We start from the raw sequence: 21951 nt of genomic DNA, 5'->3' as shown, positions 1-21951 counted from the left end.
TTAGGCTGGTTATAATAAATTAAAAAGTAAATTTAAATTTGTCACTGAAGTCCTCTGTGTGCACAGAATTAAAATATGACCTGTAGGAGGCTGTGTGTGAAGCCAGCTGTCTTTTGTTACCATTGTCATTTGGACACTGTAAGAGCAAAACTTTGTCAGCACGTATTTTATATTAGAAGATTTGATTTGCAAATCTCAGCTGCTCTGTTCATTATAAATCTCTTGTTTTTGTCCATACACTAGCTCCACTATAGGTTGGAAGGGCTTAAAGATGAACTGAGGAGGAATAGAGGCTACAACTCGAGAGTAACTATTACTGCTCAAAGGAGCTGTTTTCCATTCGCAAACATTGCTTTGCGCTATGGGTTTGGGCTCCTTCTGTTCCTCCACTTTGTTGAAGACTCTCTCTTGACTTCCATTTTACTTCTTTAGCACTGTCTTTGTCTGCTAACATTTTTCCTCCTTCTCTAGTAGCTTTTATCTGTGTCCTTTGGATCACATATTTTACTTAGTTTATTTTGGTAGATTGTTTCAAATGTTTGTGTTTTTGTATTTTTGTTTTTATGCCTTTTTTTCTTTAGGACTATGTTATCTCACTGAGTTTCATTCCACAGTTTGCTGAATTGCTTGGTTATTTTGCAGCAGGCACATTCCTCGTTTTCTCTTTTCATATGGTTTGCAGTGAGAAATAAGAGAGCCTCTTCCATTTTAAACAGTAGTCTTACACACATAGGCCCATGTCTCCTTTTGCATACACTGTCTGTTGGCTTGCCACGTCCCATCCTGCTTCTCTAATTCTCTCAGTCCATGCCTCTCTCTTTTGTGCTTTCTATTCTATCATTACACCATCCTTTTGGTCCAGAATTGTCCTCTGGTAAATTACAGATAAATATTTACTTCTCCGAAAGAGTGTACATGTCATGCCTTTAAAATCTGGTAAAACAACTCTGGGCCAAATTTGGGCATCATTAATATTTTGTTTGCAGTTTTCTTGTGTAGTATTTTTGGTGGGAAGGAGGGAGGTTTTGGTTTTGGTTGGTTTTTTGTTTGTTTTTTTTTCTTTTATTTTCTTTTTTTTAAACAACAGTTTTTTTTTCAGGAAAGGACACCATAATCCACTCTAAGTTGCAACATTACTTTCCATAAGTTATTCCATTACAATAAGTAGACTGTGTTGCGCTGTAGAATCCAATTTTTATGTGAATATACATTTGGGGCAAGCTGCTGTGGAACAGAAGAAAGAGGTTTAGAAGTGGGCACAGCTGTCTTCAGTCTTAAATGGTTGTTCCTTTATGAAGACAGCCTTTTTGGGGTTCAGTGTGTATCATTCTTCATTAAATGTCAGACCATACATATTCACTTTCTAAACAGTTTTCTGTAATTCCAAATCAAATTGTTCTGAAAAATAATCTGGATTAATTCCTTTGTTTTTTTTTCAGCAAAGACAAACGTTCTGCAAGGGAAATTACACCCTCAGTGTCATCTGTGCTATTCCACTTCTTTGACTTTTTGTACATGGTTTTACATTATTATTCCTCACTGAAATTTATCAATGCATCTGTCACTAAAGTAAAAAAGGGAAGGATTCAGTTCATACTCTCTTAGATGTTTGTCTTGTGAAGTTTACTTTAGCTCGTATACAGCTGGGGGTTTGTCCACATGAAGAGCTTTGTATTCAAGTGTTACCAGTTTAGACAGCTGACCTGTCATAAGACAGACTGCTGTTCAGATTACTTGGTCTAAAAACTTGCAAGTTCAGTCTTACTATATAACATGGTGTCTTTCCAAACCTGAGAAGAATTAACAAGAGCTGATGCTTCTGTAGAGATAAAGTTCAAACTGTGTTGTGTTTACAGGACTGATACTCCTCAAAACCAGTTTTTCCAATCTGCATGGTAACTGGATGGAACTTGAAATATCCTGCATTACTAGAACGTTAGACCATTGTGAATCCTCCCATTTCACTGGAGTCAGACCAATATATCTGGAATAGCACAGTGGCAGCTAAGCGTCTAGGAAGAGGATTTATTGAGAAACCAGTAGTCATTCTCACACAGTTACTTTTTAAAGTAGAATTGCACTGTGAAAATCATTCTGAATACAACATTTCTTTTAACCAAACAGAAACAATTAAGTAAGTTTATCTGGCTCCTGGCAGAAGCTGTTTATACAATTGTGAGTTGCCTATGCAATTTGAAGCTTATTAAATATCTTCAGAATCAGTATAATCTAGGTTAACCATTTTTTAAATCCTTCTATATCATACACGAAAATATCAGTAATGGAATTTTAAGACACGTCCTAACACAGTTATGTTAGTATTTTGTCTAAGCATAAAACAGAGGACCTAGATTCAGAGTTACTGTAATTACAATTGTATAAGAAAATGTGGATTTTTTTGTTAAAATAAACTTAAGATGGAGCTTAACACATAATTTTAACCACTGTGTTCTTTGAGTTTACTCTATTAATCTGTCCTTAGGTCATCTTGTTTTTTTATTGGGGGGGGGCTAGTACCCGTCTGCTTAAACATATTTATCGCACATAGAGTAAGGAAGAATGTTGCTGAAAATATGTAGAGCCTCTGTCTTAGATCCCAGGAGCTTGCCCATTATATCTCTGTATTTTGCATTCTTGTTAACTTCTGTAGCTCATAGACTCTGTGCTCTCTCTGCAGGTCCAGTCTAGGTGCAGCAGCAAGGAGAACATCCTCAGAGCAAGTGAGTACTGAAACTTCGTAGCTCTATTGTGAAACTAACACTGTCTACATGATAGCAAATTATAGTCAGCTGGGATGCACATGAGTTTGCAGAAGAAATGTAATAACTTAAGACAATGAATTTCAGTCCAAAGAGAAAGTAAAAATATAAATAGCTTATGCTGTTCACATATTAACTGACAGTTGTTTTAGTAATAGATATTTCACTCTTAACTTCAGAAACATAAGTTTTTAATCCTGTAGGCACTACAGCAGAACAATAGGAAAGGAGTTTGGTTTCTGTTTTGATTTGCCTATCATCAGAGAATTGATGATACTGAAACTACTAGCACAGTTCTCATTGAAGAATTATTAACCAGTGTGCCTTACGATGGCAGAAAAAGGCAGAAGGTTCCCAAGTGTATTTTCAGTACCCAGGATATGAAGGGCTGTAGAAAAAGCAGGAGTTCCAGGCATTATACTTGTAAAGTTGTGTATAAATATATTTTTCTATTTTGATCATGCAGTTTGTTTTCCTGCTTACTGCTGCAGATAAAGCTTCTGAGATAGTGGTGCAGCAACCAGCACCAAATGGCTGTAGTGTAAAGGTTCTTCGCTGTCGCACAATTTCCCAGCTTTAACTGCTGTACACGTTTTTCTCTATCATCTTCCTTCATTTTTCCAACTTCTCCTTTTAAGAAAATAATATCTTACTTTATACAGACAGAAAAAAGGTTTTAGCACATCTTATATGAAATCTGCTGGACCTGCAGGAATTACATTGGCACTAAGCAGGGTTTCTTTCAGTAGTGCATATGCAGACAAAGGTCTGGGAAACAGGACATGGGTTTTCCATCTGCCTCAAAAATGCTTTCTTTGTATTTTTCTTGGTTTTTATGAGGTTTCTAACAAAATACACTCCTAAGAATGGAAAATAAGATTGCTGCTGAATCCAGGAATGCAGTTTTTCCATTAGTTACACTTGCATCTTGCAATAGTTTAATTAGAATCATTTCTGCCTAGTTTGTGCACCAGAAAATCATCTTTAAGAGTGTGAAAAGTCTAAATATAGTTAAAATACATCTCATCAACTGTGTCTTTCTTCCTCGGTATGACAACTACTATGTTAAAGAAAGGAATTAAATCAATTAGAAGTTATTTGTGCTTCACAAATTCACAGTGCCTGCGTTTATCTTCATGTTATCTTTTAAATATTTACAAAGAGATGGTTTCAATAATTTCTTCTAGAAACTTTCTTGGAACTGGAATTAAGTCGGCAGTTTTATTTATCTCCACTTCTTCCTTTTAAAGATGGTTACTGTGTCAATGGCAAAAAATGAATTACTGAAGTCTACCACATAGCGTATTTAAACAAGCATGTGTCAGTGCTGAAAGAATTTTTGTATAGACAGATATTACTGATTCAGCAACCTTATCATCTGAAGGAAAAAATTAGATTGCATGATTGTTTTATAAAAGCCTACATTTAAAGTAATCATCTGGGTGGGTTTTTTGAATGTGAAGGCAAATGGGATACTGAAGAAGCTACTGCAAAGCAAAATTGTCTCATTAAAAATGATGCTTTGTATAATTTGTTAATGCTATCTTACTATAATTTATGTTGTTTTAGAAATATAATTATGAATTGCCTATAGCACTAAATAGGATAGTGCTAGATGGAAATGAGTTGAAAGCAAGTGAGTAGGGAAAAAAACGGGGAGATATTAAAGATGATCAAAAGGCTCACACACAGAAGGACATGAGATAAAAGTTGTCAATTAAGGAACTCAACAGGACTGAAAAATGGCAGACAGACAACTTCCAGGTAATAGGAGCATGCTGAGTTTGAACTGAAAAAAGCCAAGTGAAATCAATCATTATCCATAAATTAGGATATATTGAATGTCTCTTAGAGTTGCAGACAGGCCTCATTACTGTCAGGAAACTGGTGGGAATGTCTTTTTCATGTAGCCAGGCATGATATCTCATGATGCTTTAATGTCGTTTTGTTGCTTACGTTGTCTGGATTGGGAAGGTGGCCAACTGCTGGTGATATTTTAGAGATTTTTGTTCCATGGACTTCTTATCTTTTTTTCCGGAAATCTCTGGATTTATTCTGCAGACCTATAGAGCCATGTCCTTAGCCCCCTTCTTTTATCCCTTCCCTTTAGACCCTCTGACCTGTCAAACACAAAATCAACTAGTCTGCATGCTGAAATCCCTCTACTCTATAGTGTTGACTTGTTTTGCACGTCTCATCTCTGACGTTGAATCCTAGAGATCCCTAGTAGAGATCCCCCAGTAAGTTTTATTGATCGCTATGAACCAGCCACAGTCCCCCTTAACACTCCACATTGATTGATGTCACCTGGGCTTTTTCTTCATTGCTCTATTTCATTGCAGACAGACTATGCATATTTCTTGTAGATTCTTCTTGCATATCTTGATAAAGCTTTTCCTGTCAATGCATATACCTGTTGTATTTCTAGATCATCCCCTGTGGCTCTCACAAATAGCTTCTTGTTCCAGGCAAATCCATTCATGATATTTCTACAAATGTAATTTTCTTAATCTTTGGCTTGTATCTTTTACTGTTGTATATGCATTACTGCAATAGTTCTATCTCTTTCATTGTTTATTTTCATTTTCAAAATCCTTCAAAGCTTGTTGTCCTCTTGTTTACTCTTTCTCAGCAAGAGAAACATGTCCTCCTTTTACTCCCATCTTAATCTTATGCTGCAAACTGACTGGAACAGGGTCCATTTTTATGTTTTGTCTGTGTGCATCATGTAGCATATTGAGATGCATTTGTGGAGCATAATAATACATAAGCAACTAGTAGTAATAATCTGTGCCAAGTCAGTAGAGTCCTTGTAGATTTCTAGGTTGCCAGTGTTGTAAAGTTATTATATTGTAAATCCTTCTTTCCAGAAGATGGAACGACAACAGCTGCTTCAAAGTACCAGCCTTTATGTGCTGACAACACTCATGCCTCTTCTCCGTTAATTTTCACCATTTGTATCTGATACAGTTGCTTATTTCACCCAGGTTTAGCCATAGCTAGAGAAGAGGTGTGATCTGTGTTTAAGATGGGATATGCAGAATCTTGTACATATCATCAGAGTCAAAGCTGCAGCATATTAATGTTCTCTTCAAGGATATTATTGTAGATTTTGAATGGGAAAGGGAGAGAAAGAACACATAAAGGAACTCAGCAGGTCCAGGGGCTGACTCAAATTACAGCTACCCACGAGAAGGCTGTGAAAGAACAGAATGAGTGAGTGAATGTCCTGAGCAGTAGGCCAGCTCACAGACCTGAGTTAACTTCAGATAACCATCCGAAGTGTTAAATACTGCATCACCTTTGAAAGGTTTCTCTTTCTGATTAACTGATCCTTTTATGCTCATCAGGACTTCTGGTGCATGTTTCATGGCCAGCAAGGATATACGATTTTATGAAGTTTTTCACTGTAAATTGCATTTTGTTTTAAGTCTCCCTTTTGATTCTAGTTGAATAAAATACCCTCCCAGTGTCTGTCATAAATGCTCAATAGGGATAAGTAAATAAATTAATTTATCTCAGTGCTGGATGTATTTCAGCAAACTGGTTTAAATGAACATCACTGTTAACATCTATGCATTGCAGCATACATAAACTTGGTGCTCTCTTTGCAGGTCACAGTGCTGTTGACATTACCAAGGTAGCAAGAAGACACCGCATGTCTCCATTCCCATTGACGTCTATGGACAAGGCCTTCATCACTGTTCTGGAAATGACCCCAGTACTCGGAACAGAAATCATTAATTACAGAGGTACTTTACATATAGTTGGATTCTTTGTGAGTGGTACAGTGATTATTTCCATTTTTTACAACCTTCTTAAGTGCTTGCCCTTTTAATAATTGTTGCAAGAGGTCTAAGACTGACCTCTGGGAGAAACTCCTTTAGGAAATGCCAGTAATCAGAGTAGAATTCTCCTTTCAGTCAGGACAATGTGGATTGAGCTCGGTGCTGCTCCTTGAAGGATGGAATGGAATTCTAATGGAATTCTAATGAAATATATAAATACATTTTCTCATAGTCTCTGTCATATGCAACAAAGCTAAAGCCAAGAAACCACAATTTGCCTCAGTGGTTGATTTAACAATGGACTTCTGTAGATATCAACTGGCTCCAAGTTGTACTGTGATGACTCACTTTGTTCTCTCACTGTAGGAGAGTTACTTAACCCCCTTTCCAGTCTGAGATTAATGATTAAGTCTTGAAATACAAAAACATCTGATGTTGGCAGGGACAGGGAAACCTCCTTCAGAGATTCTTCCAGATTTTCCAAAGGTGTGGTGATGAACAAAAAGACGAGGTGATGAACAAAACCACACACCTCAGGAGCCAAAATGTTCAGCATATCAGCAGATTCCAGGTAATGGAGAGTTGTTTCTGAGTTGGATATTCTGTCTTCTGTCTTGAAAGTTCAGAGATTACATGCAGCACCAAATTACATACAGCACCAAATCTTTGTGCTGCCACAAACCTCTGAGATGTCTTCATACTGACATACTGATTCAGTAAGGTGTGCATCCTTGGTAGCAAGAAACAGATCTCTGAGAAGATACCACATATTCTGCATTCAGAATAGCACCAAAACTGGGCCAGCAAGGAATATGCATATTACACCCTGCACTTTCATAGCAGTATGCAGATTAGAATGCAGAATGCCTGAGCATAGCTATCTGACCATTTTGGATAGTTGTCAGTAGTCTGGACATGAGCATACTTAGATTTGACCCCACTACCATGTGTGCACATTCTCTACTATGCACTTGGGAAGACCAACTCCAGGCATGCTTGAAGCTCTGCTTGTAGCAGAGAAATGTGGACTGTGGACAGGCTTGATCTTGAGGCCAATTTTAGCTGACAAGTGTTGACATGGTTTACGTATTTCTTCTGGAAGATGACTGTGAATATAGGTAAGATTCAAAATTTTAATGCCTTGCACACTACGCCTTTCATTCTTGTTATCATTTGGATCCTCATTTCTTTCTGATTTGTCTTGAGTTTCTTCTTAAACATTACTTGCGTATTGTGTAATGGAAGTAAGGAATAGTGCTATTGTACTATAAAGCTGTTGTTCACACTACTTCTTTATTGTGGTAACATGTACTGCAAAGTCTGCTGACTTTCTTAATTTTTAAGAATATGCATTCATTACTTGCAATCCAGGAATCTTCTTCACTGATGATGTAGGTTGATCATTGTATAAACATATAGAGGGAATTCAAAAAGTCTTAGGAGCCTAAGACTTCAGTAAAAGAGAGTTAGTCATCTACAAGCCCAACTGCAACTGACTTTTTACCATGAGATTTAAATGTCTTTGCTAAGACAGTGCTTTGTGGACGTCATAATGAACCACAATGTTGAGTACATTCACTTAAGAAGTGTATGTATGAAAAGTCATGTGTTACATATAAATCATAATGACTCTTAACCTACTAGGATAATAGTATATAATGCTGTTATAATGCTAAAACTGTGGTGGTGGCATTACTATTCTTTTTTACATTAAAAGTGTTTTTTGATTTTAAAACTTGTAGTGCAAAACTAAGCAAAGACGTAAGGGTGGTATTGAATGTAGGGAAAAACAAGGTTTCATAACCTGTTATTTTCTCTCTCTCTTTTTTTTTTTCTTGTCCTTGATTCTGTAAATATTGACTTGTTTTATTGTCTTGTCTTCTTATCTTTCTTTTTCATTTTCTCCATCTCACAATCTTTATGTTTCTTTTATGTTGTTCTTGTATTTGTGGACAGGAGCTATATTGCCCATGGAAGTTAATAAAATGTGGCTAGAAGTATTCTTCTAGGTAGACAGAAAAAATGAGCATAATCCTCACATGGTACATATATATTGATATATATATAACAATAGCATCACTATTTATTTATATGTAAGCACCAGACTTATGCAGTCATATCTGTATCAGCAGTACATAGCAGCCTTTTCATATATCTGATTTGTAAATCTCTTCATTAGAACTATGGTAAAATTAGACAAAATCACAGCATATTATCATGGCCTGCCACAACATGCTTTGGACAGGTTTTCACAATTTAATTTATTTTAATATATATTTTTTAAAAAGGGCTAAGTAACAATTTTGTGTTTATACTGATAACGTTACCATACAAATAACAGAGTGATGCTGTCTAGACCACATGGCCTTCAAAATGTCCTTACAGAAAAAGAATGGAAGTAATTGGTCTTGTCTAGGTGTTTATATTCTGTATAGAGTTTGATATATTCTTATTTGTCAAAGACAATTTGATTGTTTCTGTTTTTATTCTATGACATGGAAATATGCTGTCAAGGTAAGAGAAGGCATTCTAGTACACTTTATAATTTCTTAGTAGATACTCCACTATACTTTTCGTGTTACCTGATTATAAACATAAAATTCAGGCTTATTTTAAGTCTGAAACTGCTGTAAAGATATGTACTTGGTTTAATATTCACATAATTATACCTACATGTATTAAAATATATACCAAATATTAACAAATATATATTACTTTCTATCTTTGCACTGTAGCACAAAAACGTGACTTACAAGTTATTTTTCAACAAGTCTACAGTTATTTAGCGGTGCAAGACTCCATAGTATGAATTTCAGGATGGAGCCTTTAGGAGAAATCCTAGAGGACACAACTTTTTGATACTAGAAATTTAATTCTTGTAATCTACAGATATAAAACTCCTGGTGAGATCTCAAATCTGTTCTCTCATAACATAAAGGGGAGGATGAGTAAAGTTACCTTTTGAAACTTGGCTTTCACATTGGTAAATATATTGGTCAGTGCCTGGATAGATCATTTCCATATAAATAAAAAATACAAAATTGACAGTCCTAAGGCATTTTACACAAGCCCCATAAACCAAAGTCATCTCAAGCTTTTTTCCACCTGCCGTTACCCATATCTGATATGAAGCCTCCAATTAGCCTTTTATTCCAGCTAGATGCAGTTACTTAAGACAGCATGATAATGATTGTTCTTCTGTAGCTACGAAAAGGCAAAAGTTTAATTGATACTAAAAGTACAAAGCAGAGACCAATCCATACACCTGAGGCTTTAAGCCTCAGAACAGAGCATTTTTTCTGATCTAGTCCAAGAGCCCTGTAACCTGTAGAGCTTGGGCATGCTTTTCTGCTGTTTATTTATTCTGAACTTGCCAATTGTTTTGATAGCATTGCCTTTTCATATCACACTGAAGACATAACAGGACACTATGAAATGGAAACAAATCTATCACCTTTAGTACAGTACCTGTTGTCTCACTACCGTATCTGAGTACCAGTAGCCTGAGAAATCAAAGTTCTTCGTGAAACTTAGCATTTTCACCAACTGAGCTTTAAAAAAGGTAGTAACCAAATTCAAAAAATTAGTTTCATGTAATTCTTCATTCTGTGTTAGAATCAGAAAGCTATAGGCATCTCATTGCACAGCTTGATGGTGTTAAAATATTTCAGAATATGTTTTTTGAATTACAACTAATCAAAATAAAGTCAAATAATTGTTCAAGTAAAGGAGAGTAAGGAATACTTCAGATTGTCCTTTATCTGCTCTGACTAGCTCCATTTTAAATGCCCAAGGCTCTGGCAAATAGTTCTTATATTTTTCTCTCCTTAATGACATTCATTCCCACTACAGCCTGGCCATTTATTCACTTCAAATATTGCATGGCAGAATGCCAGGAACATACTGTTCAACTTTGCTCTAATTGGTGTGATTTTGCATGCAGACAAGAAGTAAAATGAAGACACAACATGCCTACTAAAATTAGAATCATCACTTTTGTACAAGATTTTGTGTGTCTATGAACAGAGGTTGTTTTCACTAGGCCTTTGAAAGCTGGCTTTTCTGTGCTATAATTTGAATGTCTGTCTGCATTCTCTTTTTCAGTGAGCTTTCTGTTAGCTTCACTATTGTGTATCACAGACACACAGACACCTTAATAGCCATCACAAAGGTGCTTTTCTAGTTTTAACAAATTTTACTATAATGTTCATGGTAAATCCTATTTCAAAAATTCAACATAAATATTTGCTTCAGGCTGAATAGCTAATATTTATGAATGTGAGTGCAGCAATGTTCTCGTTATTATAATTATAAATAATTGCTTATTAAATCACATTGTGTTAAGTAAAATATAATCTCCATTATAATACCACTTCAGTAGAGCTGAACATTTTCAAATCAAGTAGGTGCATTTTTTGGCAAAACTCATCCATTTAGTGTACAAAGACAAGTCCTCTGCCTTCCCAGCAAATCCAAAAGGGCATAGATTTTCTTGTCAGTCTGTAAAGCAAGAACACACTTGTTTCTTGTCTCTCATTTTTTGGCATGTCTGATAACCTATAAAGTGTGTATCTACACAAATTCACCTTGCAGAAGTACTTGGGAATCATCTCATTCCTTCATACTGTCAGATGGATTCTGCTTTCCTGTGCTACAAAGCAATCCTAATGGCCTCTATTACAAGAGGAGGTTCCCCATCTCTAGGTGATCCTGCATGGCAGGGGGGTAGGACTAAATGATCTCCAGAAGTTCCTTCCAACCTCAGCCATTCTGTGATTTTGTGATCTTCTACTTAGACATACCAGAATGAAGCCAGTCTCAGTAGTTCTGACCCTTCCTACCCCATCTTGTCACAAATAAAACAAATCCCCTTTATCAGCCTCCCACCATATGAGGGGGTAAGATACATACTTTCCACTCAGTTCCACATCATACAAAAAAAAAAGTTCTTGCTGGCAAAATGCAAACAAGTAGTGCACGCTAGACCAAAGGGGGAGTAATTCATGTTGGTCTCTACAGGGAGGCAGAGCCAAATTACAGCTCATCAGTCATGGTTGCTAAGTGAAGGGAAAGAGTGTGTTTGAAACAGCTATTAAAATATTTAGAACTATTACAGCGTAAATTTACATAAATAATCCTGACACTTATGTTCACTCATCCTCCATTAAACAGAAATGTTCTCAGCAATTAGGCAAAGCTAATCTATTGCAAAACTTCTTCATCAATTTATGGAAACATGTCCATGATTACCGTTTATGTTGTGTCCTCTGGGCTCATTCCATTACCTCTCGGCTTTTGCACGTAGGATTCACTTTTTGAAAGAACTTTTAAAAATACCTTAAGAGATTTCAGGATAAACAGTATTTTTTTTTCTGTCTGATCCCATATCAGAGCTTTTACCTGTGTGTTTGGATCCTTGTCATTCAGATCTATTGTTAACAATTTCACCATAAGCAGGAAAACAGACTTACTGAACAAATTTTTCACTGGTAGTTTCTGACTCCAGTCTTTTTTCATTTACGTAAAGGTTTTGACAGAAATCAAGAACTTGAGATCTGTTCATGAGATATGTCACATACACATACATTTCATCCATCAGAGCACGCTGCTGTCACTTTGTTTTCCCTTTCACTGGTTTTGATGACATGGAGCATGGTCTTTTCTCTTTTCTCCTTTATAGATGGAATGGGCCGAGTCCTTGCTCAAGATGTATATGCAAAAGATAATCTACCACCATTTCCAGCATCTGTAAAAGATGGCTATGCTGTCAGAGGTAAAAACTCACTTTGTAGGCATGCAGTATAGTGTCTGTAAAACCACTTCACTTTTTAACATGTTGTTAGTTCACTTCCTCGTTTTATCATTCAGCAGCACTTGTATTTTGAATCCAGCAATGGCTGTTTTGCTTGAGATTTGATTTAGTTCATTTATGGAGTCATTGCTGCATACAATGCAACTGACTTAAGGAAAACGACAAAGGTGAATTCAGATCTTTTAAGTGGGTACATATGTACATGAACAAATGTACATCCATGTGTTCTCACTGATATTTACCTGTGTTGCTAGTATGTTTCTTGGAAGTACAAAGTATTCAGGAAAGTAGCAGAACATCTCTTTCTGAATGACAGATTCTTCTATTTCTGTTGTTTATTTAATCAGGAATTTCTTTTTGTAGCTGTTGCTTTGCTGAACTGTCACAGATCCAGCCTTCTATTTGTGAATTGTTTCATGATTGCATTAGAGAATTTTCAAAAATGCATGTCAAAATGTTCTCTTATGGAGACATCTCAAAAGAAAAACTCATTAGTGCTTGAAAAATATTGCAGTTGCTGTACGTAAATGAGTAGTGTGGTTTTAAGGAGCAAGCAAGGAGTTGTTTCCCAGGAGACCTGAATCCATCCTCTGCTTTGCCACTAGGTGCAGAATGATTTTGAGCACGTTGCTTCTCTGTACATCACTTTTTTTCCTTTGTAAAGTATAACTATTAATACTTACTTCAGATAGCTAAAGAAAAATTAAAATCTATATGATTGAACATTATACTAGTAGTGATGTCCTTGTGGTAGGAGTCGAATTACTGTAACACCATGTTGAAATTTGGACACAACAAGTTCTGTTTGGGGGCATTAAAGTGTGTTTTTTGTGTTGGTTTTTTTTTTTTTTGATACTGGCAGCTGAAACAATAGAAAGCAACTGTCCATGAAATAAACTGTCTGCAGGCCCAGGCAATGGATGTAGTCCAATAGCTTCCCCATGGACTTGATAGAAAAATTAAATTCCAGGTCTGCAAGACAGGTTTGACTGCAGCTGTCTGTCATCTATTTGTGTGAGAGACAGACAGTCCAAAATGACCAGTAATAGTGGCAAGAGAGTACAGATGTAGCCAGAGAAACACAGATAATATAATCCTGAGAAAAGATGCAAGGGGGAGCTCTGAGTAGCATGCTGACTGACAAGGGCCTTGGGAACAAGAGAATGCTGTCTTGCAATTTGATTGCTACAAGGTAAGGGAACGCAAAAGTTTTATCTCAGCAAACATGTAGAATGATCAGAATGGTCATGAACTCTATCCTCAACAACTTATGTAAAAACTAACATACAAGACCCTAATTTTGATTGTAGATTCAAACAGAGTAACAGTGTTATCATTATTGCAGATTTGTTATCTCAGGATATGAGAAACAAAGCTTGTAGACAGAGATAATAAAGAGCTAGCTTTTGGTCAGATAAATTTGTCTGCCCAAAACCTTGTCTAGTATTATTTATTCTCCAGAATAAAGTATTATATACTTTATTCAAAGAAAAGTAATTGAAGATTCTTTTTGATTGCCTGGAAAAAAAAGGCAAAATGTAGACAGATCTGAGATAGGCAGAGCAATATCTTCATTACAAAAAAAAAAAAAAAAGTTTCATTTAGGAAAGAGTGTAGTTAAGTTTTGATGTCATACTGTTTTATATAATTCTGTATATTTAGCAAAGAAACAGCTAATAAATTTGATAAAAATCAAACAAAAGAGTGAAAGTTCATTTTTAAAATGAACCACTTCTCTGAACCACTTCACAAAGAAAGCAGTATTGTCAGCATCAAATGCTTAAAAATCACAAGTTGGAGATTCTTGTGTTTTAAACTGACAACTCTGGATTCTTTTTAGTTGTGTTCTGCATTCTTAGGTTATGCTTATTCATATTTCATAGATTTTTTTCTACAACGATGAGGACTAGAAGCTTCTTTCATATTTAATGGAAATAAAGATTTTTTATAATCTTTCGATTCTTGTGCTGAAGCCTTCAAGGAAAATAGCACTAATGCAACTTACAGTATGGCCTTTGAGGCAGGCAGAAGCTTAGACCTTGTTAGTAACAGAGCCTTTGTCATCCCTGTAAAAATACAGATTTGACAAAATCAGATTTGACTAAATCGGAAATCCTGGAGACTTTCAATTTGTTAAATCAACAATCTCTGACTTTTAATTTGCAAAATGGCTTCAGTAAAGGGTATAAGGTAACCAGTTCAATATTACTTCCTAAAATTACAAAACGGAAACAGAATCCAGATTTCTAATCAGCATTCCAAATTGTATTATTTTAGCCCTATTGCCCTCCAGAAAATGCCAGTCTATGTAGTCTATAACCACTGCACTTGTCCACACTTTCCTTCAAAAACAGAAATAGAGTCTAGAACCATCAATAGGGTACATAATACACTGGCAAAATATGTGATTATCCATGTTAGTTTCACATAGATAAAATTTCTATGTGAGGACATAGAAAAATGTCCTCACAGTGGACATTTTCATACAAGTAAGATCATAAACTCTCTTAAATCTTTGCTACTAATGTAACTGCTCCTAATCCCCTTTTTCTTGATCCCACATCACTATGAAATTTTATTTTAAAAATTCTGTGGTACTTGTAATTTTCAAAATAATAAACATATCTTAAAAGCATATTAAATCTAAAATGCTTGCAAAACTTCCATAAACTTTGTCATAATGACACTGAAGAACTGAATCTTAGATCATTCATTAGTTCTCCTGTCCTGTTCTTAATTTCTAATGCCATCATTTGTTTTGGTTCAGCGTTTACCATTTGTATTGTCCATCTTAACAGCTGCTGATGGCCCAGGGGATCGATTCATCATAGGGGAATCCCAGGCTGGTGAGCAGGTGAGTACAATTTCTTTTCTTATTTTTATTTTTAAATGCATTTTTCTCTTGTAAGACATTGCTTTGTATTTGGACAAGCTTTCTAGAGCTCCCAAACTCAACATTAGGAAGTAGGAAGTAGGACACAGCTGCAGCAAGCCTCCTGCTGTGTGCCTTGAGACATGATTTCAAACAGCAAGGTAGTACAGTTACATAAGGAACTAACGAGGATATCCCAAAATACTTCAGAGCATTATGCTGACATGTCCTATAGGACAGCATACAGTAATGTTTTGCCCTAGTACAGTGTTAGAGTACATAAGGTTTCTAGTGGTATTACAATTCATAAACAGAGAGAAGCAAGATTTAACCTTTTCTACTAATAGATTTTAAAAGGGACATCAGCTCAATAGCTGTTTCCACAAACTGCTTGCATATTTCACAATGACACCTGCAAATGGAAGTGTAAGAATTTTGTAAGTCTTTAAAGAAAGGTAATGGTCAGAACAATCTTGAGGAAGCCTCAGAAGCCTAGTTTGCCTTATGAGGAAGCACAGCAGCCTGGTTTGCAGTATTGTTCTTTTTCTGTTTGTTAAATCAAAAAGAGTGTTTGTGCACTTTAGCAGATAAATGGATTGAGTTTAAGAGCAAGTGCAGGCAGCACCCATTCATTACCTGCTGTGCTGTATAAATATTCGTAATAGACACTGATTCACTGTCAAACTCAAGACTGCATTTGATAATATTCCTATACTAAACATGGAAATCTGAAGTAAAATACATGTAGATGTATTTCAAACAGTTGTTTCAGGTTTTAGCAGTTCCGTGTTTCAAATTGTTTCTTTGTTTTTTTAATGGATTTGAACTGCCTTCAAACACATAATAAACACAACATTTGACTTTGCTAATCATAGTAGATATGGAGAACTGTGAAAATATTTTTTCCTGTAGTTCTCATCCATCTTCATGAATTACAATTCAGTGCAATAGACATCACCTCAGCAATGATATGCGTATAAACTTATGAAATATGTAAAATGACTTTAAACACTCAAAAAAATGTAAACTTATAAATCCAGCAATATTTTAACCTGCCTTGGATTTTTAGCCTGTCTATGTTTTCAAACATTAGTCCAGAATCCAGAAGACTGAAAGCTATTTCTACAACCCTTTATATGATCATTATAAAATGTCAGAAAACAGCTGAGCAACCTGCTGTGCTATCAATTCTATCATTATTTGCCTGTCATCAATATTCTCACTTTGCTAGTTAAAAAGAATCACAACACAGTTGCTTACAAACAGTTCTGGTGAAGCTGTGTCTAATGGGAAGTACTGCCCACAGGTCTAAGGGGTTTTAATGCCCTAATCAGTTCAGTATGTTTCTATAAAGGATGGTAGGGCAAATGCAAAATTGTTTCCCTCCTATTAAATACAGGAGCTCACAAATGTGTATTTGCAAGGACAGTCTGTCCCACCAGATTAATGGGAATGGTAAACCTCTCTGGCAAAGAACAAAAATTGGGAGGGGGGAGGCACGCAGAGAGAAAACAATTCTGGAAACACCAGAGCAAGTAAGAAAGATGAGGCTGTTGACTCTGAATAACTGGTCAGAGGTTTTCTCTTGGGCCAACACATCTTCATGTTCGTCTCCTTCCCAAGAAATGATTTATAGCTGTAGAAGTCTCCTCAGTCTCATTTCACCCTTCAGTCACTCTCAGCAGCAACATACTGCTTTTCATGTTACAGACCAATTAACTGAATGATTCACAGCAGGGAGTTCAAAATAGGTTTAGATTTGGTTCCTCCTGTAGGGAAAAAGGTTATGTAAATGCTACTTAGAGAGGAAGAAAATGGGACTGAGAACTCTAAAGCAGCCATACAGCCAAGCTAGACATTTTTGTATCAATTTATAAATTCTATATTATTTTCTTAATTCCATTTCCAGATCGTCATGTTTATGTTAACAGACATTTTTTTGTTTTGCATTGAAGAAAACTTTCAGAAACTACCCTGCTTTGGAGAGGTTAGGTCACATTTGAGAGCACTGCTCAAGAGCCATCAGCACAGACTCTGAAAAATTGGACCATGGGGAGCAATGATTTTCTTCCTATAGACTTGAATATCTGAGTATTAGAATTTCCTGGAAGACTTTCTAAAGATGGTTTTAAGAGGTGCTGCAACTAAGTGTAATATAGAATGGAAACAGACGTTCTCATCTTTCTGTTAACTTGGCCCTTTTTACAGAAAGGAGCGTGGGTCATTACAAATCCTGCAGGAGATGTGTAACGATGTGTAAGAGAAAATGCCTGAGATGGGGCTATGCTCAACAGCTTATTTCTGGGTTTTATTCAGTGATTAACATAAATAGATTATCAGTGATGAAGGTGATGGGCAAATTATGTACTGCCCTATTGCAGGTAAGTATGAGATCTCAAAGGCCTTTAAAAGAGCTTCTGTGAAATCGTTGCGCATTAATATACTTTCTGAGAAGCAATCACTACTTTATCTTCATAGCCTCTAGCGTAGAAGGAAACAGCCCTGCAGACTTATGCAGAAGTCTGATGCTTGTCTTTTCTTCATAAAGTTAATCTGATCAAATTCTCAAAGGACAAAAAGGAAGCAAAATATAAGAGCAACACATCTGATTACAAAAACAAATGTTATTATATCATAAATTTGCTTAAATGCTTTACATCATTACATCTCAAAAATTAACTGCCTCATCTAGTAATAAATTCCAAAAGCATGGATATTTATGGTGCATTTAATCAGCATAAGCACTGATTTCTGGCAGAGTCCTGTATATGTATTCTTTGTGATTCTTGAGGCTGAAAAACTGTATTTTAAATGGGAGAATGTTTTGTGCTACACTGGTAAAATAAAAGACTTTAATGCTTTAGTAAGATCAAAACAATATTACTTATTTGTAATGTATCTATACACTGTATATACAACAACACGCAAAAGAGCTCCCTTATTCCATGGCATAAGCTTTGCTTTCTGCAACATTCATTTTCATAAAAGTCAAAACACCACATCGGACAAGATTATTTTCACTTAAGCTTTAAGCATGTTCAGTGTAAATGGTACACCTCAGCTAGTCATCCATAGCTCATTGAATAATCTGTGGTGAAAAATACCATTTAAAAGAAAAAAAAAAGAAAAAGTATTTGTTTTATGTCATCTGTATAAGATACCCATTTAAGGATGACTTTAGTCTTGCCAGAAAAGCACATTAACCATAGCATATGGCAACTGTGAATTTTTATTTCTTTTATTTATTTATTTATTTATTTATGTTCTTCTCAAAGGATTTCCTTTACCCTTAGAAAAAGGTCAAGATGCAATTAACTCCAGGCTCAGCTGTTTCTTGGGATACATAGGTCACTATAATACTGTGGTAAACCAGGAACAAATCATTTCCAGCCCTTTCCTAGTGCCTTTGTCCCAATGAACAAAATACAGCAGCCTTTGAAGTACGTATGTAATACTCATATTTCAGACATTACAGCTGTGCTGAAATGGAGTAGAATAATGGACAAGGCAAACACAGCTTTGCACAGTTGAAACATTGCCCACCTGTCTCGAGTTTACAGATGTCTAACAGCCTCCTGTCAAAAGTCATGGAGTATATCACTCCATGTGATGAGCAGATATTGACGCTTGGAAAGCACTGGGTTGCTATCAAATATGTGCTAATAAAAGTCAGTCTGAGAAGTCCTGGACGGGTCACAGCTGTGAAGATCTTTGTGTATTATGTATAATAATAACAGTAAAGCCCAAATAAGTTGGCCTTACTAAGGCACAGTGTGGAGAAAGTACTTATATTCCAGCAATAATATTCACAGTCATCACAGCAGCTTCTTTTAGTTGCATTTTATCAGAAAGATTTTCCTTTTAGTTATTTATTTCTCAAGTGGTTGTGGTCAAATTACAATTTTACTCTGGAATTTGAACATACATATTAAAATAGGCTGCCTGGTGTGAAATTTTATTAAAACCACACCATTTGTTTTATCCTGTTGTTCTGGTATTTTTCTGTTCTTTGTATTCTTCCGGTGAAACTTGTTAATGTACTGTGACTTTACATAACTGTGGAGCATTATAAATTTCAGACTTTGCTAAACTGACCCTCAGAAAGATTCTGCGTGAACTAGCGTTGAGCTGTCTCTCATTATGAGGAAAGCTGCTTAAAATTGAAGCAGGTGGTTATATTAGAAATGTGGAACGGTTTAGTTGGAAGGGACGTACAAAGATCAACGTGTCCAACTGCCTGACCACTTCAGGGTTAGCTAAAAGTTAAATCATATTATTGAGGGCATTGTCCAAATGCCTCTTGAACACTGACAGGCACGGGCCACCAACCACATCACTAGAAAGCCTGTTCCAGTGTATGACCACCCTCACATTGAAGGCATTTTTCTTAAAATCCAGCCAGAACCTCCCCTGACGCAGCTCTGTGCCGTTCCCATGTTCTGTCTCAGGGTAGCAGGGAGAAAAGATCGACACCTCCCTCTCCCTTTCTGCCTCCCCAGGAAGTTGTCATGAGCAATGAGCTCGCCTCTCAGCCTTCTTTTCTCCAGACTAGACAAACCAAGTGTCCTCAGGTGTCCTCTTGGGACATGCCTTCCAGCCCTTTTACCAGCTTTCTTGCCCTCTTCTGGACACATGCAAGTACCTTAACATCCCTTCCACATTGTGGAGCCCAGAACTGCACCCAGTACTCCAGGTGCATAAATTCAGTGGGAGAATTGCCCCTTCTGACCGGCTGACTATGCTGCAAGAGTATTTGCCCCCTGGACTGCCAGGGCACACTGCTGGCTCACGTTGAGCCTGCTGCTACCAGCACCCCTAGGCCCCTTTCTGCTGGACTGCTCTCCATCTGCATCTCCCAGGGTGTGCTTGTGTCCAGCATTACCCTGACCCAGGTGCAGCAGTCTGGGACACACTGCTGGTGACCCGCCAGGCTGAGGTAGCCTTGTTCGCTATAACCCTTTGAGCTCTGCCGTTCAGCCAGTTCATCATGGGGTGTGTGCCTGTTCACCTCACAGTTGGACAGTTTGTCCAGAAGGATGCTGTGAGGGATGGTATCAATGTGTAATACAACACATGACAAAAATCCAACCAAAACAAAAGAAATGTAAACCTTGAGGACCAGAATATTGTACAGATAGATTTATCAACAAAGACTTAGTAGATTTTTGATCATTTGTGTTTCTAATGGTCTTCATCTAAGTGTTACACTTCTTAGCCAGTTACTTTTCTCAAGCAACCAAAATACCTGTATATTTCACCTTCTGGAAGTTGTTCTTGTGATAGGGATCCAAGGGAGAAAAGTGAAGCCACTTAATATGTGACCTAAAAGTCAGATGGGAAGCAGTTACCTAATGATATTCAAATATGTTGGAGTTCATATCTGTCAATATCACTAGCAGTACATCAAGATTCTTGACATATAAAAGAATTTTATTCCTTCAGATTACTTCCATAATGTTCAAGTAGCTTGAGATTTCTCTTTTCAAAAGTAAATCATTTTGTTTCTTTTTCAGCCAACTCAAACTGTGATGCCTGGTCAGGTAATGCGAGTTACAACTGGTGCTCCAATCCCATGTGGTGCTGATGCAGTGGTGCAGGTGGAAGATACAGAACTCATCAGGGAATCAGATGATGTGAGTCACAAGTTAAAACTCATTTTGCTTTTGTATGCAGCAGCATGTGGATTATGAAGCAATCCTGTAAATATGAAAGATAGTCCTGTACAAGAGCTCTTCCATTAATCACAGAAGTTTGAGGAGTTTCACATTGGATCCTAGTAGCAATTCTGCTTTTCCAGACTGTAATAACAGTACTGCAGATGTGCCTGTTCCTGACCTTGATTTTTCATTGTGGTTATTGTACGCCAGCACAAAAGTTTTTGGGAGAATGATTGAGTGAAAAGCAAATGCCTCCCAGAGATCCATGATGGCAGTCCAATTTGAGTGCCCAGTATATTCACATTTTTAAATACAGAGTAGTGGCAATCAGACATTTTATTTGCTTCTTTTCTACTGAGTTCACATTTAGCAGCAGAACAATCTGCTTTATCCTTCAGGATGATCCCAAAATTCAGCAAGGTAAGGACTTTAGAAGTTCTTCTAAAGTCACCGAGTTGGAGGGGATTTTTTTTTTTCTTAACACATCCCAGAATAACAGGTTGAAATATTACAGTGCAGCATTACTGATGTAGTTAAAGTTGAGCATGACTTTCTGCAGGCAAGTGAACTATTTTAAGGGCTGCGAAATCCACAGAATGATTTGGATTATCTTGAACTATGCTATGAAGATGGTTCTTCATTATCAGAGTCGGTATCATTTCAGCAAAAGATTCCTAAAATAAAGCCTTCTAAAGAACATAATTTTGCTATTACTTTTAATTTTTGTGTGTAATGGATGTTCAGCTGACTCAGTCACTTCTAAACCCAATCCATCCATTTTCAGGCTTTGTTCCAGCTTGTCCACTGTCCCTAAGAAGAAGTAATATTCAAAAACTTCTTTATGGTTGTGGTTGTAGAACAGGACATTCCAAACTGATGTACCTGGGAAGTACAGCACACCTATTCAGCAATGCCAGGGCACTTTCAAAACTATAGAATTTCTAAACAACCTGTTGTCATAACACTTAAATGGTAACAAATGTGGTTTTTTTCTTTTCCTAAATCTGGCTCTGCACTTGGTGAATTTGGTGTATTTTGGAGAATATGTCTTCTGCACATACCT

At 36.6% G+C, this 21951-nt stretch overlaps 1 protein-coding gene and 1 long non-coding RNA gene across 30 annotated transcripts in view; one reads left to right on the top strand and one right to left on the bottom strand.

Annotated features, from left to right (window-relative positions):
* The window catches only part of LOC140002649 (uncharacterized), a 94694-nt gene that overhangs the window by 14904 nt on the left and 57839 nt on the right, over window positions 1-21951 (bottom strand). Inside the window, exon 3 of one of the 2 annotated variants that reach the window (XR_011809737.1) lies at window positions 20859-21770. The exons of the other annotated variant lie outside the window; for it this stretch is intronic. This is a non-coding gene — a long non-coding RNA (uncharacterized lncRNA). Of the gene's footprint in view, window positions 1-20858; window positions 21771-21951 lie in introns of those variants that run through there. 2 annotated transcript variants of the gene reach the window in all.
* GPHN (gephyrin) overlaps window positions 1-21951 on the top strand; it is a 279461-nt gene that overhangs the window by 226995 nt on the left and 30515 nt on the right. For 14 of the 28 annotated variants that reach the window (XM_072038874.1, XM_072038878.1, XM_072038869.1 and 11 more), the window contains 6 exons: window positions 244-306; window positions 2678-2720; window positions 6374-6511; window positions 12228-12320; window positions 15158-15213; window positions 20745-20864. In XM_072038874.1, coding sequence (XP_071894975.1) covers window positions 244-306; window positions 2678-2720; window positions 6374-6511; window positions 12228-12320; window positions 15158-15213; window positions 20745-20864 — 513 coding nt within the window. Of the gene's footprint in view, window positions 1-243; window positions 307-2650; window positions 2721-6373; window positions 6512-12227; window positions 12321-15157; window positions 15214-20744; window positions 20865-21951 lie in introns of all 28 variants that reach the window. The other 14 variants (XM_072038880.1, XM_038179631.2, XM_027458785.3 and 11 more) reach the window with 2 other exon arrangements.

Source organism: Anas platyrhynchos, chromosome 5, assembly GCF_047663525.1.
Source record: "Anas platyrhynchos isolate ZD024472 breed Pekin duck chromosome 5, IASCAAS_PekinDuck_T2T, whole genome shotgun sequence".
NCBI lineage: Eukaryota > Metazoa > Chordata > Aves > Anseriformes > Anatidae > Anas > Anas platyrhynchos.
This window is presented reverse-complemented; position numbering and strand designations above follow the sequence as displayed.